Source organism: Otolemur garnettii, unplaced genomic scaffold (assembly GCF_000181295.1).
Source record: "Otolemur garnettii isolate 467f Iridium unplaced genomic scaffold, OtoGar3 scaffold00123, whole genome shotgun sequence".
Lineage (NCBI taxonomy): Eukaryota > Metazoa > Chordata > Mammalia > Primates > Galagidae > Otolemur > Otolemur garnettii.
The window spans coordinates 6,164,701-6,188,150 of NW_003852518.1; the positions used below are offsets into that span (position 1 = coordinate 6,164,701).

The 23,450-nt window shown below is 40.1% G+C and overlaps 1 protein-coding gene and 2 pseudogenes across 1 annotated transcript; 2 read left to right on the top strand and 1 right to left on the bottom strand.

Annotated features, from left to right (window-relative positions):
• Nucleotides 1-2,320: 2,320 nt before the first annotated feature.
• Nucleotides 2,321-6,084, top strand: LOC100956413 (annotated as a pseudogene).
• Nucleotides 6,085-7,312: 1,228 nt separating this feature from the next.
• On the top strand, nucleotides 7,313-7,813 carry LOC100956730 (annotated as a pseudogene).
• Nucleotides 7,814-15,773: 7,960 nt separating this feature from the next.
• On the bottom strand, nucleotides 15,774-15,938 carry LOC105887791 (apelin receptor early endogenous ligand). Its single transcript, XM_012810055.1, has one exon. The coding sequence runs from the start codon at nucleotides 15,936-15,938 to the stop codon at nucleotides 15,774-15,776; it is 165 nt and encodes a 54-aa protein (XP_012665509.1).
• Between the last annotated feature and the right edge of the window lie 7,512 nt (nucleotides 15,939-23,450).

Genomic DNA, 23,450 nt, shown 5'->3' on the forward strand with positions numbered 1-23,450 from the left:
CCTGGCCTAGACCCCACCTCTAGTTCCTGCACAGCCCACCTTGTCCCCTCTTCCTGGAATGTGCACGTCACCTCCCTGGGGACAATAATCATTCATCATCATGTCTCCACAGCTTCATCTGACTTCATTACCACTTTAAAAAAAAAATACCTTTAAAAGTTTCTACTAGTAACTGTCAATAATTTGATGTGTTGCCTCTTCGCGTGGCATCAACATTTAAGGACCAGTGGCCTTGGCCCAGCCTGGTCACTTCCCGGTGTGGAGAAGGAAACCCACCGCTTGCCTGAGGAGTCCTGGGCCCCGGGCACAGTCTGGCAGAGCCAGGACCCAAACCTGCCAGCTATAACCGAGGCCACTCAGCCGGCAGCGCCCTGAGCACCAGCGATTAGGGCTCCACCTTCACCACGCTCTCCAAAAAGCCTGCGACCTCTTCTTCTCTGCATTTGCCTTGAGGTTTACAAACCGTCTTGCACTGTTGCAGTCACTAACTCAGAGCACAGCCAAGCTCACAGGGACTGCAAGGACCAGAGCCACGGAGGGACCCCTGCCTTCGCAGGAGCAGCATTAGGCTGTCTCTTGAGGTCAGGAGATAGGCAGGCCCCATCTCTCCCTGAATGTGCCAAGCCCTCTCCCCTCTGGCCTGTCCCTCCTCCCCTGTGTGGGCATGGCAGGCGACAGTGTCCACAGTTCTGTCCACAGGCCCCTCCAGTTCTGGTCTTTGACAGAGCAGGGATGCCCCGGAATCAAACTTAAGTGCATCTGAGAGACGACCTGGTTAGGTCTTCAGAGGCATGGCCCTCTTTTTATACATGCTTATTTAGGACAGAGGCCAGTTTGTCACTGAGAAGGAACATCCTAAGGAGATTTGAAGAGCAGGCCGGGGGCTTGCACCCTTCGTCCACCCGGCGAGCGAGCTCAGTGCACACAGTGCGGCGCGCGACCGGCAGGGGGCGGCAGAGGCCGGGCCACAGAGCTCGGGACGCGCAAAGAAGGCGCGGTGGGTCCCAGGGGCTGCGCCGGGATGTTCGGTCTGTTCCGGTGTTGGGTCCAGGGACAGACATTCTGTGAGAACTCTGCTCTGATTGCGCGTGCTCGCACCTTCCTGCGGTGTTTCTCTGCTCCCTGTGGCAGTGCCACAGCCACAACTAGTACCTGGAACGCGGCTGGGAGATGCTCCTTATGTGTTCAATAGCTAGGGGGGGAAATCAGAACACAGTGTGATGTGATGGAGAAGTTCAGGTTGAGGGTGTCGGAAGGCATTGTGGCCCCGAGAACAAACAAAACCTCCTCTTTGAGCTGGCAATCAGAGGCACCTCTGATCTTGTGCTGGTGTCCCAGGAACCCTTCGCTCCTTCACCCTCACATATCTGCAGGGTCCTGTTGTTGGAGCGAGGAGGGAGCTCCTGCCTGGAAAGGGCAGGCACGAGCCATGAACTCAGGTGACCAGAACACTGGAGGTGGCACCAGGCGTGGTCCCCAAAGAAGGGACTACACGTGTCCTGAGGTCAAAGCTGAGAAACCCTGGAATTGCCGCTGCTTATTTCTGACTATCCCAGCAACCTTCAGGGCGATCTTTTTTTTCACGTGGAAATAGGCTCCAAACAGGCAAGTGGCCTGTGGGGTGAGAGGTGGGGAAATCACACACTCAGCTGCTGGCTCTCCCGGCCCATTTCCGTTTGCAGCAATTTTCCTGGGGAGTATTCACCAGAGATGCCTATGGGGTCTGGGACAGTCCCCCAGGGACCTTTCATCTCCTTCCAGCTGGACACCACAGCGACTGACTGAGAGCCTGTGATCACGAGGAGGAAGGGGCTGGGAGCTCAACCCCACAGGCAGAGAACTGGGGAACTGGGAGAAGCACAGAGTTGTGATATTGTGATATGTGTGCTTCTTTAGTAATGCATTAAACAAAACCAGATCCAGCAGAATGTCTATGGAGCACTATAATTTTAATGTACTTGTGAAAATAAACCATAGTTCAGAGTGCCTGACACAACTATAATGGGATGCAGACTTATTTGTGATTTCTTCTGGTGACAGAGTCACAGGTGCTGCTCACAGGACTGTAGTGCACCCCGCTCCAGGCAAGCATTAAGGGAATAAGCACTCTGACCTTCCCTGCCCACTATTGGGCTGCAACTAGTTGGAAACACAGAAGTCAGTTTGATAGAAAGCGTGTGTGTGTGTGTGTGTGTGAATTTTGCAACTGTGAAAGTGCACCAGAAACTCCAGGGCTTGGGCTGCAGACACAGCTGGATTTCTTCACACCAAACACACCCTTCGTGTGTGACTTTAGATATGCAGAACAGACACATCAGGGATGGGGGCCCAAAGAGCCAGACTTCCTGACCTTCAGAAGGAAGAGCTGGTGAATTCTGACCTCTGGAGTGCAAGGGAAGAGCAGGGGTGCCACTTGCCCAGGAGACCTGGAAGAGACAGGGTCTGGGTCCTCATGTCCATCCAGGTTTCTTATATCACCAGTCGGTCATAGCAGGTGAGGCCTCTCTCCCAATACTGTAGCTCCACAAAGAGCCAGCTCCTGGTGCTCAGGCCCAAACATGAGGGAAGAGAGCTGAGAACAGTTTCTGTATCCTCAGCAGTTTCCTGTCCTCCCCACCTGCAGGCCTCACCCTGAAGCTCTGGTCTTGAGGGTGGCTGGGCCCTCAGGAGAACCAGCAGTGCGAAGAGAGTCTCTGTCTCCATGAGCCTCCTCTGAAAGCCACTACTTCATTCCTCCTTCTGAGGCCCGAGAGCCTCCATCCTCAGAGGGCTCTGAGTGGACACAAGCAGGGCATTACTGAGACTCTGGGGCCACCTTTCCTCTAAACAAAAACTCTCCCCTCTTTATGTCCCATCTCAAATTATGCCTGTGATAGTTAATTTTATGTATCAATGTGGCTTGGCCATTTCACGCAGATGCTTGGTCAAATGCCAGTCTAGATATTGCTGTGAAGGAATTATTTTTATGATTCACATTTAAATGGGCAGCCTTTAGGTAAACAGATGACTCTTCATAATGTGAATGGGCATCATGCCCCTATGTAAAGGGTATTAAGAGAAAACACTGAAGTCCCCCATGGAAGAGGGAATTTTCCCTTCAGACTGCCTTTGGACTCAAAAGTCAAAACTGCAACATCAAATCTTTCCTGGTTCTTCAGCCTGCTGGCCTGTCCTGCATATTTCAGACTTGCCAGTCTTTCCAGTCATGGGAGCCAATTCCTGTACTCACAGACAAAGATGATGGATAGATAGATAGATATACATAAACATAGATATTGATAGATATTGATAGATTTATACATCCTATTGGTTCTGTTTCTGGGAAAAACTCTATTTAGTGCAGATTTGGGTACCGTACCCAAATAGAATCTAGAGGAACCGAGTCTTAAGGATGGCCTTTCTGAATTGTTTCCTGGATTTCTGTAATCTGACTGGCTTTAAAGTCACTCAAGTCTATTCCTAGCACTAAAGAGAGTACAGACAGCCCACGGTGTGATGTGACAGTACAAACATGCAAAATATCACTAATTGGATACTCACAATTAAAAATTTATAAGAGACAAGAATCAGGTAATCGTGTGTGTGATACCTTCAGACATTTTTGTCAAACTAACCAGTACAATGAAATGAATTGATTCTTACCAATGTCACTGGACAAAGCAGGGGAAAAAAAGAATAAATTCAGGAAATCAGATTTCTAGCTCAAGCTCTGCATAAATGACTTGAAAACTCCTATTCCTGCCCTGAAAGAGATTCTTATTTCCTATAGCTCAAGAGCTGGGGTTGCTGAAAACAAAGACCAGAATCATAGCCTGCAAATGGCTGAATTACAATACAAGCTGAGTTCCCAGCCCTACAGGGTATTTACTGTTAAAGGGAGGGCATGATTGGAAAAAAAAAGGATCCTGAAACTTGGTATGGGGGCATGTGGGAAGTCCCTAATAAAGCTGAGATTATTGATCCCCTAAATTCTAGTAAGTGTTCTTTGCCACCAACCAGCTTCTCCACCCTCATCTGAGGAAATAAATCCTGACTTTTCAGAGGAAACTGTCATGGCCTCCCCAGAGGCAGGTGCCATACAAGATAATGCTGCTTCTCCTCAGGACCTGCCCCCAGTTCCCCTCTTTCTTCTAGACCTGAAAGTCCCAGCAGGCCTCTAAAAGTGAAGCATACAATATGACCCACTGGGCCATACTACACTCCAAAAGAACTATATACATTCTCTAATTTATATAGACAGAAACCTTTAGAATGTGTGTAGAAATTATTGCTTTTTTTATTGTTGGAGATTCATTGAGGGTACAAGAAACCAGGTTACACTGTTTGCATTTGTTAGGTAAACTGGTTTCTTGCCCCTAAAAGATGTGTAGAAATTATTAATGGAAAAAGAAAAACTCTGTAAAAAAAATTTTTTTGAGACAGAGTCTCATTATTTTGTCCCAGGCTAGAGTGCTGTGGCATCCCTAGCTCACAGCAACCAACTCCTAGGCTTAAGTGATTCCTTGACCTCAGCCTCCCAAGGAGCAGGGACCAGGCACCTGCCATAACATCTGGCTCATTTTTTCTATTTTTAGTAGAGATGGGGGTCTTGCTCTTGCTTAGGCTGATCTGGAACTCCTGAGCTCAAGTGATCTTCCCAACTCAGCCTATGCCTCCCAGAGTGCTAGGATTACAGGCACGAGCCACTGCACCCAGCTCTGTAAAAATATTCATAGAGATTTATCTTGAACTGAATATGTGTAACTATTGTCCAGGGCAGCCATACTCAAGAAACTTTGAGTAAATGGTCTCAAAGCAGTTGTGTTGCAGTTTGGTTTTACACATTTATGGGAAATAGGTATAGTAGATAAAATCATAAATCAATACATGGGAAATAGACCATGGAGACAGCATCCACCCTGCCAACACAGAAGCCTCGCCCTGACCATTCTGCCACCGGTCCACACCTGCAACCCAGCTCACTGTGGATGACAATATTGCTGCGCTCATGCTTGACAACAGCTCCAGCATGTGCAAGGCCAGTTTCATGGGTGACGATGCCCCCCCAGGCTGTCTTCCCTTCCCTCATCAGGCTCCCGCAGCACCAGAGCATGATCGTAGGCTTGGGCCAGGACTCGTATGTGGGCAATGAGGTCCAGAGCAAGAGAGGCACGCTGACCCTGAGGTACCTCATTGAGCACAGCATTGTCACCAACTGGGATGAGATGGAGCAAATACGGCACCACACTTTCTACAACGAGTTCTGTCTGACCACAGAGAAGCACACTGTGCTGCTGACTGAAGCCCCCCTGAACCCCAAGGCCAACCATGAGAAGATGATGCAGATTATGTTGGAGACCTTCAACACTCCAGCAGTGTGTATGGCCGTCCAGGTTATGCTGTCCCTGTATGCCTCTGGCCACACCACTGGCATCGTGATGGACTCGGGTGATGGGTCACCCACATTGTGCCCATCTATAGGGGTATACCCTCCCCCAGGCCCTCTTATGTCTGGACCTGGTTGGCTGGGACCTTAAAGACTACCTCATGAAGACCCTCACAGAGTGTGGCTACAGCTTCACCACCATGGCCAGTGGGAAATTGTGCCTGACATCAAGGAGAAGCTGTGTTATATCACCCTGAACTTCAAGCAAGAGATGGCCACAGCAGCCTCCAGCTCCTCCCTGGAGAAGAGCTATGAGCTCCCGATGGCCAGGTGATCACCATCAGAAATGAGCAGTTCCACTTTGTTCCAGCCTTCCTTCCTGGGCATGGAATCCTGTGGCATCCATGAAACTACCTTCAACTCCATTATGAGGTGTGACATGGACATCCACAAGGACCTGTATGCCAGCATGGTGCTGTCTGGGGACACCACCATGTATCCTGGCATTGCCAACAGAATGCAGAAGGAGATCACTGCCCTAGCTCCCAGTACAATGAAGATCAAGATCATTGCTCCCCCCCAAAAGCAAGTACGTGTGGATCAGAGGTTCCATCCTGGCCTCACTGTCCATCTTCCAACAGATGTGGATCAGCAAGCTGTAGTATGAGAATTCTGGCCCCTCCATAGTCCACCGCAAATGCTTCAAGGCCCACTGTTAGTTGCATTGCACCCTTTCTTGACAAAACCTAACTTGCACAGAAAACAAGATGCCATAATATTGGCATGGCTTTATTTTTTGTTTGTTTGTTTGTTTTGTTCTTTTTTTGACTTGACTCAGGATTTAAAAACTGGAACAGTGAAGGAGACAGCAGTGGGAGCGAACATCCCTGAAGTCCCCAAAACTGCCCCACTTCTGTCTAAGGAGAATGGCCCAGTCCTCCCAGTCCACACGGGAAGTGACAGTATTGCTTTTGTGTAAATTATATAATGTAAAATTTCTTAATCTTTACCTTAATACTTTTTTATTTTGTTTTATTTTGAATGATCAGTCATTGTGGCCTCATTTTTGTCCCTCAACTTGAGATGTAAGAAGTTGGTCTCCCTGGGAGTGGGTGGAGGTGTGGAGGCAGCCAGGGCTTACCTGTACACTGACTTGAGACCAGTTCCATAGAAGTGCACACCTTAAAAAAAAAAAATACATGGGAGATATACTTGGTCTGGCCCAAAAAGGGAGGACATCTCAAAGTGGGGGCTTAACAGTTATAGGTAGGTTTGGAGAGTCTTTGATTTATAATAGGTTAAAGAAATGAAGCTTTTTCTAAAGGCTTAAAATGTAAAGCTAAAGATGCCCTGTTAGATCCCATGGTAGAGTCTGGTGCCCCCGCTGCTGCCGCTACTGCTGCCCCCAACAACCACTGCCTCCTGTGTCACTGCCACCTCAGGACTGACTATATGATTAGGCCACAATCATCAATGAGTAAACATATTTCTTTCTATGATGTTCTTGGTCACAGATTTATGGAGTTTCTGAAGGTCAGTGGGGATTACTGCCAGGCACAGCACAACCTCTATGCAAACAAGTGAACTAGAGAAATTCATTGGTTCCGCCAACAAGCCCCATAGAGTGGTTAACTCAGACACAGAAGAGTTGAAATCTGCAGAGCATTTTACAAGAGCTCTGACCTGGATGGGTCCACCTCGGTGCATTTCCTTTCTGTTGCCTCAGAATTACTGGATTGATGAACTGCTGCTTCTTGTTAGGAGGGTCATTTCGTTTATCATTACTTCCAATTTCCTCCTCAAAGTACTGAGAATTTCAAGAAGAGGATATTGAAGTAGACTTCAGTTTCTTTGCATCATTTCTGAATTCAATTTTTTTAATTCTTTCATACCCTATTGAGTATTTTTTTAAAACTAAATTAACATGGCTCAAATGAACTGCCAGCTCCCATAGAAGTCACATACAAAAACATGAGATTTCTTATTACACATAATCCAACCAATACAAACTTTAACAAATTTATAGCATGACTTAAGAAGTATGGAGTTACCACAATAGTAAGAGTGGGTGAAGCAACTTATGACACTGCTCTTGTGGAGAAAGAAGGCATCCGTGTTCTCGACTGGCCTTTTGATGATGGTGCACCACTATCTAACCAAATTGTTGATAACTGGGTAAGTCTTATAAAAATCAAGTTTTGTGAAGAACCTGGTTGTTGTATTGCTGTTCATTGTGTTGCAGGCCTTGGGAGAGCTCCAGTGCTTGTTGCTGTCACATTAATTGAAGGAGGAATGAAATACAAAGATGTAGTAAATACAACTCACTAAGACAAAAGTGGTGGAGCACTTTCAACAGCAAGCAACTTTTGTATTTGGAGAAGTATCATCCTAAGATGTGGCTGTGCTTCAGGCTCCAGTGGTCATAGAAACAACTGTTGTGTTCAGTAAAACTGGGCTGCCTGATACTGTTGTCTTGAAAGTAAAACTTGAGACGGGACCTAATTTGTCATATATTAGCCAACATGTTGGCTTGATTAATGAAGCTTCTGTAGAAGTAAATCTTGATTTACTGGCCACAAGCTTAACAGAATTGCAATCTGTATGTTTGGGTTATAGTCAACCTTCTTGGATACTTAGCAAAAGATTCTTGCTGTTCAGCATTTAAATGTGGTTATCACTTGTTCCAATCGACCTTTCCTGAAATCATGTGGTATTACTGAGTTATGTCCTGTTTAAATCTATTCCCATGCTAGAATCTTATCAATATATAAGAAATTTAGAAAGATTAGGTGCCAAAATACCCAGCACAACACTTGTATATTTTTAGTATTGTACAGAATTAAAATCCCAGGAACGAAGAACACTCTAGACCAATGGTTCTCAATCTTCCTACTGCTGAGACCCTTTAATATAGTACTTTATGTTGTGGTGACACCCAACCATAAAATTATTTTCGTTGCTACTTCATAACTGTAATTTTGCTACTGTTATGAATCGTAATATAAATATCTGATATCCAGGATGTATTTTCATTGTTATAAATTGAACATAATTAAAGCATAGTGATTAATCACAAAAATAATATGTAATTATATATTGTGAAATATTTATTTCTAATTACAAATAAATTAAAATTTATCTTGAAGTATGGTGCAGCATGGGTAACAGTTTTAATATAACAACAGTAATCTACATTGCTACATTTTTCAACGTATGCATAAAAAGCCAACATCAGGGCAAAGGTTGAGATTGCTTCTTTCTCACCAGGTCAGAAATTCTTGGGGCAGTCTTTGCAAGAGCACAACGAAGATCATCGTTCACAAGTCTACTTCTGTATTTAGACTTGATAACCAACAAGCTGAAAACCCTGTTTTACAAAGATATGTTTTTGGAAATGGAAGAAGAAGGCACAACACAGTCTCAGACAGAACAGGATATGACTGCAAACGCTTGATCCAGAATGTTGTAACCGACATTGTAGTTCTTACTGCATTGCTGTTAATAAGTTCAATGAACGCCTCTTGTGCTGTCTCAAGAACATCTTCAACTTTGACTGTGAATGGGCTTCTGGCAAGTGCAAATGGGGTGTCAGGTACATTTGGAAAGTACAATGTAATTTCATCTGCAAGCATGTGCAAGTGTTCTTTCACAGAAATTATCATTGTAATCCTTTTGTCTGGTTCAATGTCATGTTCCTCAAAGATAGCAGATAAGGTAGGCAACATGTAAATTTTATTTTCACCCAATTTTTTTTTTTTTGCCAAAGCTGAAGTTTCATCTGGAATAGTCAGATCTTTTCAGACAAATTGAGGCATGTTGCATTTTGTCCTTGCAGTCCTAAATTTAACTCCATTGAAGATGGCAAAGATGTCAACCAAGTAAGCTATTTTCTGCAGTTCACTTTTATCACTGAAAAGTGCTTCAAACTACAATCTTGCTTTCTGATTAAAAACTGTTTTGAGTCCATCACATCATGAAGCTCAAAAACACATTTTAAAACTTTTCCTCTCAACAACCATCTCACTTCAGCATGAAATAGCAGAACATCATTCAGTGAGTCCAACTCGTTGCACAATGGCGAACAAAATTGACAGAACTTATGATACTTCTCATTACTTCTTATAACTGTTGTGGCAGCGTCTTCATTGCTAGTATTTGCAAATGAATCATACAGTGAGTTCTGATGACTTTTGGTGACTCGTTCAGTACCAAACATTGAAATACAGATCAACATACTAGCATAGCTGGAGCACCATCTGTGCAAACACCACAAACCTTTCCCCAAGAGATCTTATGCTCTTTCAGAAAAGAACCAACTGTGTCAAATACATCACATGCAGTCATTCAAGAGGTTTGCAAAAAAGAAACTCATCTTTAAAGTCACAATCATTAATATACTTCATGTAAACCAGTAACTGTGAACAGTTTGCAACGTCTGTAGATTCATCAAGCTAGATTCTAAATATTGGAAGTGGAGCAGATTTAATTTCCTGGATTACCTGATCAAGAATATCAGCAGACATGTCATCTATTCTTCTGTGGACAGTGTCATTAGATAAGAAATTGCACTCAATTTTGTAACAAATTTGTCTCTGATCATAACTTGAACAATGTCTTTGGCCACTGGCAACAGTAAATCCTCAGCAACGGTGTGAGGTTTCATAGCTCTGGCGATTCCAAATATGAAGCTTCAATGCCTGCTATGTTTTGTTTGTGGTACTTGCCACTAGTATCAAGTCTGGCTTTCTTGAGACCATCAGCTTTGCTTCTAAAATAGTTGGTACCCTTGTGGGCAATGCTGGGATGCTTGCTATCAAAATGGAGTTTTAGTTTGTTGGGCTTCATATATTTGGCTGATAGAACTTCACAACAAATAACACATTGCGGTTTCTCAATTCCTGCTGTAATTATTGAGGTAAAACCATACTGTAAAAAATCCTCACTATATTTTCTTTTCTTAACATTCTTTTCTACACGATCCATTGTCATGGAATGGTTTGCTAATGATAATAATATATAACAATAGCTTTGATAATAGAACAGATGATACATGGCATAGTTCAGTCAGTACAGTTCATTAAAGTTTCCAATGATTTACCATCTCTGTGTGTTGTTTTTTTTACATACCTGTTAATATCACAAGGGGGCAGTATTCACATCAACCACAGCAAATATAAAAAGACGGATCAGCATCCAGATTAAGTTCCCATGGCACAGACTTTTTTTTTTTTTGCAGTAGTTGATAATTTTACAGTACATGGTTTTACATTTACCCAGTAATTATAATTCATGAAGTATCATTTTACCTGCTGCTTTCAATATAGTAGCTGCTTTAAACAGAGTAGCTGTTTTCAGCACAGCAGCTTTCTACACAGTAGCTACTCTCCACAAATGTGTGACTGGTCCACATAAGTACATTATGGCACCGACCTCATCACATACACCTGTATTTGTACGGGGTGTATGTGATGTGATTGGTGCGATGATGTCCTCACGGTTGGCACTCATATGTGGGTGTATCTGCATGTAGGTGACCTGCCTGGAGACAGATAGAGAGGAGTGGTGCCTCGGTACCTACGACCATCAGAAATATGTATTTTCCAGTGGTCTTAGGCAACCCCTGTGAAAGGGTCATTCAATCCCCAAAGGGGTCGCAACCCACAGTTTGGGAACTGCTGCTCTAGACCTTATGTAATTTATCCAGTCATTTCAGACATCAATGGGTTATTTGCCTATTTACTTTATGTTTATGTATTCCACATTTATACAGTATACATCAGGTTTGCTTAACCATTGATTTTTTTTTTCTTTTGGATTTTTACCAAGTGTTAGAGTGATTATTTAATATCTTCCTATAAATCTCATTTTGTGCTGTTATAAAAAAACTCCATTTTGAAAATATACACTATACAGAAGTACATATCTTTACTGTCTTCAGACAAAAAAGCCTTACAGTTAATTTAATGTTTGCACTCCAGGGTGCAACTTAAGAGGCAGCACCTGGCTAAAGAACAGGAAGGGCTATGAAATATTTTTAGCAAAATGTTGTCTTTCTCTTGTGCAGAAACTGTAGAAATAAACTCTTTAATTTAGTAAATATTTTTTAAAAAGTAGAGCTGCTTTGTTAATTGTAGCTAAAACAATTCTTAATCATAAAATTTCTTAAATTCCTGTAATTTTCCATCATACTTATCAGAAGTTGTTTGCTGACTTGTTTTTGTTTGAAGTGTGATTTTTTTTCCTTCTCTTCCCAACCTCCTGCAAAAAAAAAAAAGAGTGGCTTTCTCCTAATGATTTGAGCAGACATCTAATATTTTATATATGCCTTTTAAGCAGGGAAGAATATTTGGATACTTGATAATTTGTTTTATTTTGTAATTGATAAAATGGTGATGTGTATTAATGTTAGTTCAACCATATATTTATACTTTCTGGGAGTGTGTGGTTATAGTTCTGTGGGAGAAATAGTTTGTCAGTAATAATTTGTTCACCAAATTGTAAAAACTTAATGCAAGAGCTTAAATATCTAAATAAATAATGAAATGCCTTTATCATCAATAAATAAATAAATAAGTCTGTTAACCAGAGGCAAGCCACAATAGGCAGACTCAAATGATCTGTTAAGTAAGCTGATGGCCTGTAGGTGTGATTTAACCATTGCGTTGCATGGCCTTAGGTCTGTTAACAATTTAGTGTGTCCATATACCACAGTTTATTTATCCATTCGTGGATCGATGGGCACTTGGGCTTACACCACGGAATACTATGCAGCCATAAAGAAAGATGGAGACTTTACCTCCTTCATGTTTGCATGCATGGAGTTGGGAAATGTTCTTCTTAGCAAAGTATCACAAGAATGGAAGAAAAAGTACACAATGTACACAGTCCTACTATGCAACTAATTTATAGCTTTCATATGAAAGCTATAACCTAATTATAGCCAAAGACTATGGGGAGGGGGTAGGGGGAAGGGAGAGAAGATGGATGGGTGGAGGGAGGGTGATTGGTGGGATCACCTCTATGGTTTATCTTCAAGGGTACAAGTGAATCTTTCTAAAAGCAGAGTATGAATGTCTTAACACAATAACTAAGAAAATGACACAAAGGTTATGTTAACCAGTTTGATGAAAATATTTCAAATTGTATATGAAAACACCACACTGTACCCCATGCAAATGTTGCATGCAAATTCTAAAAGGTAGAATGTATAGTGTGTAGTGAGATATGTCCAACCTCCCTTGCCTTCATGATCAGAAATTCAGTATTAGGATTTATGGGAGTCCGCATGGCCAAGAGCAGGTCTATTCAGTCAGTAGGGTGACCTTAGGGTTTTATTTTTAGTTTACAAAATCAATATTAAAGGTCTTGGAATAATGGAAGAGACAGAAAGTTGGGTCATGCTGAATTTACTGCTATGGGCTCACTAAGCAGATATTTTGGATTAAATGTTGCAGCTCAGGGCTCTACCTGGCTGATTAGCTAGAACACAGACCAGAAGGTGTACCCCTATAAATTAACTCAAAATATCAGACCTGCCTTGGCTTCCAGTAGAAAAAGGATTCAAAGACTTAGGGAGACTGGAATGTTCGAGGGGGCTTATCTTGTCATTTAAGATCTGTTCATGTCTTCTCCCACTCCACAAGTGTGCCTGCACCCCTATTGATTTACCTCAATGCCCAGGCAGCACCAATGACCATCAACAGTCCTTGAGAATCTCAGAAGAGAAAAAAAAAAAAAAAACAGAAGGTAATTTACTGTCCGGTGCCTTATGGAGGTGAGCTATGAGGATCTGACCAATAATCCATGCTTGGTCTCTGCTCAAGTCAATAAATAGAGGGTCCTAGGCTTGAGTCTGCAGAGCACCTCCCAGCTTTCTGGCCTCCACAACCAATAGGTAGGGGGAGCCCACTGCAATCCCACCCACTGTTAACAGACAACTACTTCTCCCTGTAATGAGGAACAGAGCCTAACACTTCAGCTCTCCCAGTAGGAGTCAGGACTGTGCACCAATCAGTGATGAAATGGGGAAGAGTCCCTCCCTCTCTCTCTCTCACACATACACAAACAGAAAGTACTTGTCATAAACTATTTGTTTCCCCTCAAAATTCATATGGTAGAATCCTAACCTCCAAGGTGATACTATTTGGAGGTGGAAACTATGGAGGGGTGAAGATGTTACAAGGGTGCAGCTGCCTTTGAGATTAGTGCCCTTGTATGAGAGTCCTGAGGAAGCTCCCTCACTCTTCCAACAGGTGAAGACACAGCAAAAAGGCAGCTGTCTGTCTGGAAGCAGGTCCTCACCAGACCCTGACCATGCTAGCACCCTGAACTCAGACTTTTAGCCTCCAGAACTGTGGAGAATACATTTCAAGTATTTATAAACCATGCAGGATGTTTTATGTTGTTACAGCAGCCCAAGCTGGCTGAGACAGTGCTCCCAATCTTTCACAGAGCTTAGGTGTGCTCCCATCCTTAGGATTGGGCTAGAGATGCAATTTTAGGGATGGGTACCAGGTGCTCCCCGGAACATGGAAGCTGCTCCTGGATGAGCTCAGGGAGTCAGCTCTTCCTTTGCCTGGGATAAAGAGGTTTCTAGGCAGCTAAGCACAATTGTACTGTGGGGTACATCCCACACTTGAGCAAGGGATGCGAGTCTTCACGTGTACTTCCCACATCCCTTAGCAAGGGATGCGAGTCTTCACGTGTACTTCCCACATCCCTTAAAGGAGGGGAGAAAGCAACAAATAGCTTGTCTAAAACATGCCACTGTATAGCCCTGTGACCTTGGGCACGAATGGTTCTCAGGAATGGTTTATCCACTGGCAAGTGGAACAAGTCATAGCAGAATCTACTCAGACCTTCTAGAGATGGGGAACTTATGAAGTCAATGCCATGATAAAAGTGAGAGTGCTTTGGAAAATATAAGGAATGGCAAGAATTCAAAATGATCATGTGATGAGTGAATGAACATAATGAATAAAACGTGATATGATTTTCTACAATGATTGTGTCATTCACTCCCAACCCACCTCAGCAAGTCCAAGGTACACGGTTGGGCTAAAATTAAGCATAGTGTTAAAATGAAATCTTACCTGGAGGATTTCTAATTTCTCCTGTCATGTTTCTGATCCACTGGATTGACTATTTCTTTAGAACAAGTAAATCTTCTGTTGGCTAAAACTTAGGAATCCTTTTATTTTTCTCCTATCAGAGAGTACAAATAGGGCATGATCATACCTTAGCTTTTCTTTGGGTTCTGATATTAAAAAATTAGTGATTAATAATTGATAACATATTTTAATATTTAATATTTACAATAAACCATTGGGTGTTTTGTGTGCACTATCTTATTTAATAAGACCATGTTTTATAGTATTATGGCAATAATAGTTATCATTTGCTAAGTGTTCACCTCTAACCACAACCTCCAAGCAACACCTCATTTTGTGGACATGATGATCTTTAGACTCACAAATTGTGCCCCAGAGCAAAAACCTGGGAAATGGCTTAGCTGGAATGTGAATGCAGATTCCTCATTTCAGTTTTCTCTTTCTATAATCCATTGAACCATCACATTAGCTTTCCTTCTTTTCTAAAAACATTTGATTTTCAATTTCTTTTGAACTGCCTTTATTAGTCAAATATTTTTTCCACATCTATTGCTTATCCTTTCATTTTCTCAATGATTTCTTTTGAAGCACAGAAGTTTTTAATCTTTGATGAAGTCCAATTTATCATGGTTTTTGTTTTCTTTTTTTTTTCTCAAAAAAAAGAATTTTATTTCTTTTACACCTTTAAATGAATATTCCTCATAAAATAAAATTCACCCTTTATCATAGGCATTAAAGCCTATCATATATAATTGGTAACAATGAACAGTTTTTCTTAGTCTCATTACATAAATAATCAGTGAACCAATTGTTTTCTCCCTACTGTGCAAAGATGAATGGTCAATGCAACTGGTTTCAGATTTTGCATTTTTTAACATTTAAATGTATACCATGTTAATACTTCGGGAGAATTATACAAGAGGAAGAAAAATTTTGATTTCTTACACTTTTTTATGATAATTCTAAGAAATTAAAAAGCATTTTTCTTCTTACCCTATGAAAGAAGTATAATGTGCAGAAAAAGATGAAATATTTTTGTTTTACAGGCAAATAACTGTGCTTCAGACTGGAATCATTTTGAATCTGTGCTATTTTTCTTCTTAAGAAAACTCAGGAAAAAGAAAATCTTTTGGAAGTAATAAGCCATCCCAGGTGCTTTTAAACAATTCCTTTCTTTCCGAGAACTTCTAAGCAATCATACGATTGCCATGAGGAAGTTTTTTGGGGTAGTAGCTGGATATCTTTCCTTCATGCATCTTCTTTTTCTGGTAGACTGCATAAAGTTAGCTAGAGAGACCTCAGGGGAAGGGGACTCGAGAATGAAGAGGCATACATCTCCTCTGCAGGCAGTTGTGTCTATGCAGTTTCCTTCTCATGGCCAAATTAGCTGGTCTCTGTCCGTGGATAAGGAGAAGACTCGTTAAAAAAATAAAAAAGACAAAAAAGAATTGTTGAAATCTCATTTTTCCGCCACACGAAAATAGAGCAGCAGCTCAAAGTAAGCCAAACAGCCTATAAGGAGTCTGTGCAGTGTCTGTGTGGCTCTCCTCACATCCTAATGACAACCTCAGAGAACTGCCAGCTGCATTTTCCAGAGAGGTTAATCGGTTTTTGTTTTCTTTTATAAACTGTGATTTTGGTGTTATTACTAAGAAATCTTTTTAATCCAAGGTCTCAAAGATTTTCTCCTAAATTTTCTTCTAACACTTCTGTTTTATTAACCCTTACATTTAAGTCTATGATTTATCTTGAGTTAATTATGATACATAGCTATGAAAAAATCCAACTTCATCTTTAATGGAATCTTCAATGATGTTTTGTAATTTTCAGCATACAATTCTTATATTTGTCTTGGTAAATTTGGTCTTCCTAAATATTTTATTCTTTTTGGTGTTATTATGAGAAGTATTGTATTCTTACTTCCCTTTTCAGATTTTTGCATTGTCTCTAGAAATACAATTGATTTTTGTAAGTTGATCTTATATACTATAATCTTGTTATATTTTTTGTTAGTTCTAATAGTGTGGTGGGAGAATCTTGGGTGTTTTCTATGTTCAAGATTATGTCTTCTAAAAATAAAGTCATTTTTACTTCTTGCTTTCCAATCTGGATGCGTTTTATTTCTTTTTCTTACTTAATCGAACTGGCTAGAACCTCTAGCAAACTATTAAAAGAAGTGGCAAGAGTAGGCATCTTTGCCAAGTCTGAATCTTGGGGGAAAGTCTTTAGTCTTTCAAAATCTAGTATGATGTCAGGGTTTATGCTTCTGCCTTCTATCAGGTTGAGGAAATTCCCTTCCTTTCCACATTTATGGAAGTTTTTTTTCTTATCATGAATGGATGCTGGACTTTATCAAATATTTTTTCTGCACCTACTGAGATGATCATGTGACTTTTGTTTTTTCTTCTAATAATATTAGTTAATTTTTTAATGTTAAATCAATCTTGTATTTCTAGAATAAATCCCACTTGGTCACAGTGTCTAATCATTTTTAGATGTTGCTGGATTTAATTTGCTACTATTTTGTGGAGAACTTTTGCATCTTTATTCATAAGAGATGTTGAGTTTATAGTTTTGTTTTACTCATAGTGTCATTTGTTTTTATATTAGGGCCTCATGTAATGAATTGGGATATGTTGCCCCCTCTATTCTAGAATGATTGGTGAAAGATTGTTGAATTCTTCTTTAAGTATTTGGTAGAATTTACCAATGAAGCCCTCTAGTCCTGAACTTTTCTCTGTGGGTTGTTTATAAGTTTCTAATTCAATTGCTTTTTAGTAAGTCTATTCAGATCTTTTATTTCTCTTGGAGTCAGTTTTAGAAGTAAATGGGTTTTTGGGAATTTGTCAATTTTGCCTAAGTTATTGAACTTATTGGTATAAAGTTAGTTTTAGTATTCTCTTGTAATACTCTAATTTCTGAAAGGTCTTTTTTTCATTACTAATGTTAATGATATGTTTCTTCTCACCTTTTTTTAAATTAATATAAAGTTTTGCCAAATGAGTGGGTCTTTTTACAGAACTAACTTTTGGACTCATTGATTTTCTCTCCTTTTTCTGTTTCTGTATCATTAATTTTAGCTCTAATATTTACTATTTATATTTTGGTCTTCTTTTTTAAGATTCTTAAACTCTTAAATTTTTGATTTGGGTTTTTATCTCTGTGTAGTATTTCTTAAATGGTTATTTGCTTGTTATTTTTACTAAATTGTTACATCCTTTTCTGGCAGTTGCTTGGTGGATTATGAATCTTAAAACAATTTTACTTTATTCCAATACTATAAGAAAACTTTATTTCACTATAAACATCTTTTCTACCCCTTCCTTTGTGCTCTAATTGTCATATAAATTACACCTTTATACACTGTAAGTCTATGACACCATTTTGTAATTATTGTTTTGTGCTAATGTCATTTTAGATCAGTTAGGGAAAGGAAAAGTTTTAAAATACCATATATATTTAGACCTTTGATATTTAACTAAGTAACAACCTTTGCTTGTATCCTTATTTCTTCTGAGTTATGGCCTAGAGTCCTTTCCTTTGTAAGATATTTCTGTTAGTATTTATTGTAAGGTATGTCTGCTAGAAATGAATTTTCTCAGTCTTTGTTTAACAGAAAAGGCCTTTTTTCTCCTTCATTTTTTTTTTCTTTTGGTGTTATTGTCTGGGGTTCATTGAGGGTTCAAAGAGTTAGGTTGCACTGGTTGTATTTGTTAGATATTTGTTAGATTTGTTAGATAAAGTCCCTATCATACTTGTGTCCCCCAAGAGGTGTGCCACACACCATCATGCCCATCCCCTCCATACCAACTACTTCATTCCCCTACCTCACCCCTTATATTAGTTCATTTACTGCCTTCATATTAGAATTAAGTACATAAATCTGCAGCCAGTGCTTGGGATGTGTGCAGATGAGCCCTGGGCCTGCACCTGCCACCACTGCCAGAAGAACCTCTGGGGTGGTGGAGCAAGATGGCAGACCAGAAGGATTGTTTATCTGAGCTCTCCTAGAATGACTGGAGAAAAAGAGAACCCAGCCATACCTGGCACAGGAACCTTACCCTGAGTCATAGCTCAGGGAGCATAGTGAGAAGGCAGTGAGCTGAATACAGTGTATAACCTAGAGTGGTAGAAATATGATGAATTAGGCAAGTGACTGTGACCAACTGGAATCAGCTGCTCCTCATCCACAGAGGTCTGGGATGAGAAGAAACCTTATCCAGAGTTTTTAGTTGTTGGGAGAAGCTGCACATTGAATGAAAAGCTTGGAAGAGTGGGCAGACTCAAACAGTATACAGTAACCAGATTTGAATGCCAATTGGAGTGGATTTGCCATAGGTTTGGTGGCTGGCAAGGCAGTCCATACTGAGAAAATCTCAGGGATCAGGGGACTGTCATTGTGGAAAGGTTGTGAGAAGGTCTTAACAGGGGCCTAAAGCATGGCCGTCTTAATTCTGTCTGCCAGGCTCAAAACTCCTCTCATGAAACAGGCTGAGGGACTCCCCTACCACACAGAAACTTGAGTCAGAGGGCACTGTGAGACCTGCCCCTGAAAGATTCTTGCAAGCTTAAAGATTCCCAACCTGGAAGGGTCTGAAGCTGAGAAAATAATAAGGTGATCGCCACAGGCAGCTAAGTTTGGCTGTGCTCTCCATCTCCTAAAAAAAAACAGTCCCACCTGGTATCACAGAGACCTATGCAACATACTGTCATTAAGAGCAAGGACTTCTGTTGAAGCAAAGGAGGCAGTGAGAGGGAAAAAGGAAAACAAAGAGGCAAACAAGAACAAAGAACACATGAGGAGGAACTAAAAGAAAAATTCAGGCAACATGAAAAACCAAAACAGAGGAATTCCCCCCCAAGGGACCATGAGGCAGCTACTGCAGAATATCTCACCTATAAGGAATTAATAGAATTGACAGAAAGGGGATTTAAAATATGAATGATAAAGACAATAAAACAAATGGATGAGAAAATGGAAAGATAGAACCAAAAGTCAAATGAGAGATATGTGGAATATAGAAAGGATATGGTGGAGCTTAATGACATGAAGGAGATAATTAGGGAATCTAAAGATGCCATGGAAAGTATAAAAAAATAGGTTAGACCACAGAGAAGAAAGAACCTCAGAGCTAGAGGATAAAGTTTTTAAGTTAACCAAGGTAGTAAATGAGGCAGAAAAGAAGAAAGAAAGCAGAACAGGCACTAAGAGAACTAAGAGACTCCATAAACCATTCAAGCATATCAATAATAGGGATTCCTGAAGGGGAAGAAGAGGAATGTCTGAAAGGAATGGAAGCCCTACTGGAGACTATCATCAATAAAAACTTCCCAAGTTTGGGAAGATCCCAACAACTCCATTCAAATGGATATAGAACTCCAAGTCATCTCAACTCAAAGAGAGCTTCTCCAAGACATATTGTACTGAACCTGTCCAAAGTCAAGAGGAAAGAAAAAGTTCTGCAAGCATCCAGGAGTAAGCACTAACTGATGTAAAGAGGCAGAGCCATTAGGATGACAGCAGACTATTCAACTGAAATCTTTTAAGCCAGAGGAGCATGGTCGTCCACCTTCAATATTCTTAAACAAAACAATTTTCAGCCCAGAATTCTGTATCCTGCTAAACTAAGCTTCAAAATTAATGGAGAAATCAAATCTTTTGCAGAGATACAAACACTGAGGAAATTTGCCACAACAAGACCAGCTCTACAGGAAATACTTAGACCTATTCTCAACACTGACCACCACAATGGACCACCAGCAATGTAAACACCCAACATCTAAAGGTCAAAACTTAGCTTCCACAATGACACAAAGGATAACACCACACAAGGGACTTTCTCTTCTAATTCTCTCAATAAATGTAAATGGACTGAATAAATTCCCTCAGTGAAGACGCACAGGCTGGATGACTAGATTAAAAAAGCACAAGCCAGGCAGTGCCTGTGGCTCAGTGGGTAGGACACTGGCCCCATATACCAAGGGTGGCAGGTTTGAACCCGGCCCCGGCCAAACAGCAACAAAAAAATAGCCGGGCATTATGGTGGGCACCTGTAGTCCCAGCTACTTGGGAGACTAAGGCAGGAGAATCACCTAGGTCCAGGAGTTGGAGGTTGCTGTGAGCTGTGTGATGCCATAGCACTCTACTGAGGGCAATAAAGTGAGGCTCTGTCTCTATTAAAAAAAAAAAAAAAAAAGCACAAGCCATCCATATGCTGTCTCTGTCTCTAGGAGATACACTTAGCCTTGAAGGACAAATCAAGACTCAGGGTTAAGGGATGTGAAACAGTATTTCAGGCAAATCAAATCAGAAGAAAGGAGAGGTTGCAATCTTATTTTCAAATACAAGTAGATTTAAAGCAACTAAAGTTATGAAAGACAAAGATGAACACTTTATACTGGTCAAAGGAACAATACAAGAAGACATTTCAATTTTAAATACTTCCAGATTTATGAAACAGACTTTGATGGGTTTGAGCAATATGATATTCCATAACATCATAATATCCATGGACTTTGAACAACCCTATGACATAACTGGACAGATCCTCTAACAACAGAAACTAAACAAAGATACAAAGGACTTAAATGTGACCCTACAACAAATGGGATTAGTAGACATATACAAAACACACCATCTCAAAGCTAAAGAATATACATTTTTCACATCAGCCCATTGTACATACTCCAAAACACACCATATCCGAGGATTTAAATCAAACCTCAGCAAAATTCAAATAATAGGAATTACACCTTGTTTCTTCTCAGACTACAAGGCAATAAAAGTAGAACTCAACTCCAAAGGAAATGTTCATCCCCACACAAAAACATGGAAATTACACAACCCTTATGGGTTTGGGAAGAGATAAAAGAATAAATTATTAAATTCCTCAAACATAACAACAATGAAGGCACAAGTTACCAAAACCTGTGAGATACAGCAAAAGCAGTCTTACATGGGAAATGTATCACATTGGATGCCTACATTAGAAAAACAGAAAGTGAACAAACAAACTCATAAACCATGTTATGGAACTGGAAAAAAAAAAGACAATCTAATCCCAAATCCAGCAGAAGAAAAAAATAAGCAAAATTGAATCAGAAATTCATGAAATTGAAAACAAAAGAATCAATCAGAAAATTAATGAAACAAAAAGTTGGTTTTTCAAAAAAATAAATAACATTGATCAACTTTTAGCCAGATTAACTAGAAACAGAAAAGTAAAATCCCTAATAACCTACTTCAGAAACAATAAAGGGGAAATAATAACAGATGCCACAGAGATATAAGAGATTATCTCTGAGTACTATAAGAAACTCTATGCCCAGAAATTTGACAATGTGAAGGAAATGGATCAATATTTGGAATCACATCCTCTCCCTAGACTTAACTAAGAAGAAATAGGTCTCTTGAACAGACTAATTTCAAGAACTGAGATCAAAGAAACAATAAAAAATCTTCTAACAAACAAAAGCCCTGGTCCAGATGGCTTCACACCAGAATTCTATAAATCTTCAAAGAACATATACCTATACTGCAGAAATTATTCCAAAAAATTGAAAAGGAAGGAATCTTCCCTTTATACACATTATACAAAGCAAATATCACCCTGATACCAAAGCCAGGAAAAGACCCAACCAAAAAGGAGAATTTCAGACTGGTTTCACTAATGAAAATAGATGCAAAAATTCTCAGTAAAATCCTAGCCAATAGATTGCAGCTACACATTAAAAAAAAATCATTTACCATGATCAAGTAGGTTTCATCTCAGGGATGCAAGACTGGTTTTACATATGCAAATCCATAAACTTGATTCACCATATCAACAGAAGCAAAAACAAAGACCATATAATGAGTTCAATAGATGCAGAGAAAGCATTCAATAAAATTCAGCATCCCTTTCTAATTAGAACACTTAAGAATATAGAAATAGGTGGCACATATTGTAAACTGAAGGAAGCCATCTGTGAGAAACCCACAGCTAATACTATACTGATTGGAGTAAAACATAAAGCTTTACCACTTAGAATTGGAACCAGACAAGGTTGTGCTTTATTGCCACTACATAGAAGTTCTAGTGAATATAATCAGGCATGACAAGGAAATAAAGGGCATCCAAATGGGAGCAGAGGAGATCAAACTCTTGCTATTTGCTAATGACATGATCTTATGCTTAGAAAACCCCAAAGACTCAACCACAAGATTCCTGGAAGTGATTAAAAAAATACAACAATGTCTTAGGATATAAAATCAATGTTCACAAATCAGTAGCTTTTGCCAACAACAGCCTTGAAGTGATCAAAAAAATACAACAACAATGTCTTAGTATATAAAATCAATGTCCAACAATCAGTAGCCAATATGCCAATAACAGCCAAGAGTAGCCTCAAAAGAAAAAAATTACAAAACCCTAAGAAAATAAATAGCAGAAGACATTAACAAATGGAATAACATGCCATGCTCATGGCTAGGAAGAATCAACATTGTGAAAATGTCTATCCTACCCAAAGCAATCTACAGATTCAATGCAATCCCCATTAAAATACCATCATCATACTTTCAAGATTTGGAAGAAATAATTCTTCATTTTGTATGGAGCCAGAAGAAACCTCATTTGTATAGCCAAGGTAATTCTTAGTAATAAAAACAAAGATAGGGGTATCATCCTACCAGACTTTAGACTATACTACAAGGCCATAGTCATCAAAACAGCACGATATTGGCACAAAAATAGACATTGACATTTGGAACCAAATAGAAAATCATGAAATGAAACTAACATCTTACAGCCACATGATCTTTGTTAAACCACACAAAAACATACACTGGGGAAAGAATTCCTTTTCAATAAATGGTGTTGGGAGAACTGGATAACCACATGTAAAAGACTGAAATTGGATTGAAACTTGGATTGTTTGAGCCCAAGAGTCTGAGGTTGCTATAAGCTATGATGATACCATTTCACTCTACCAGG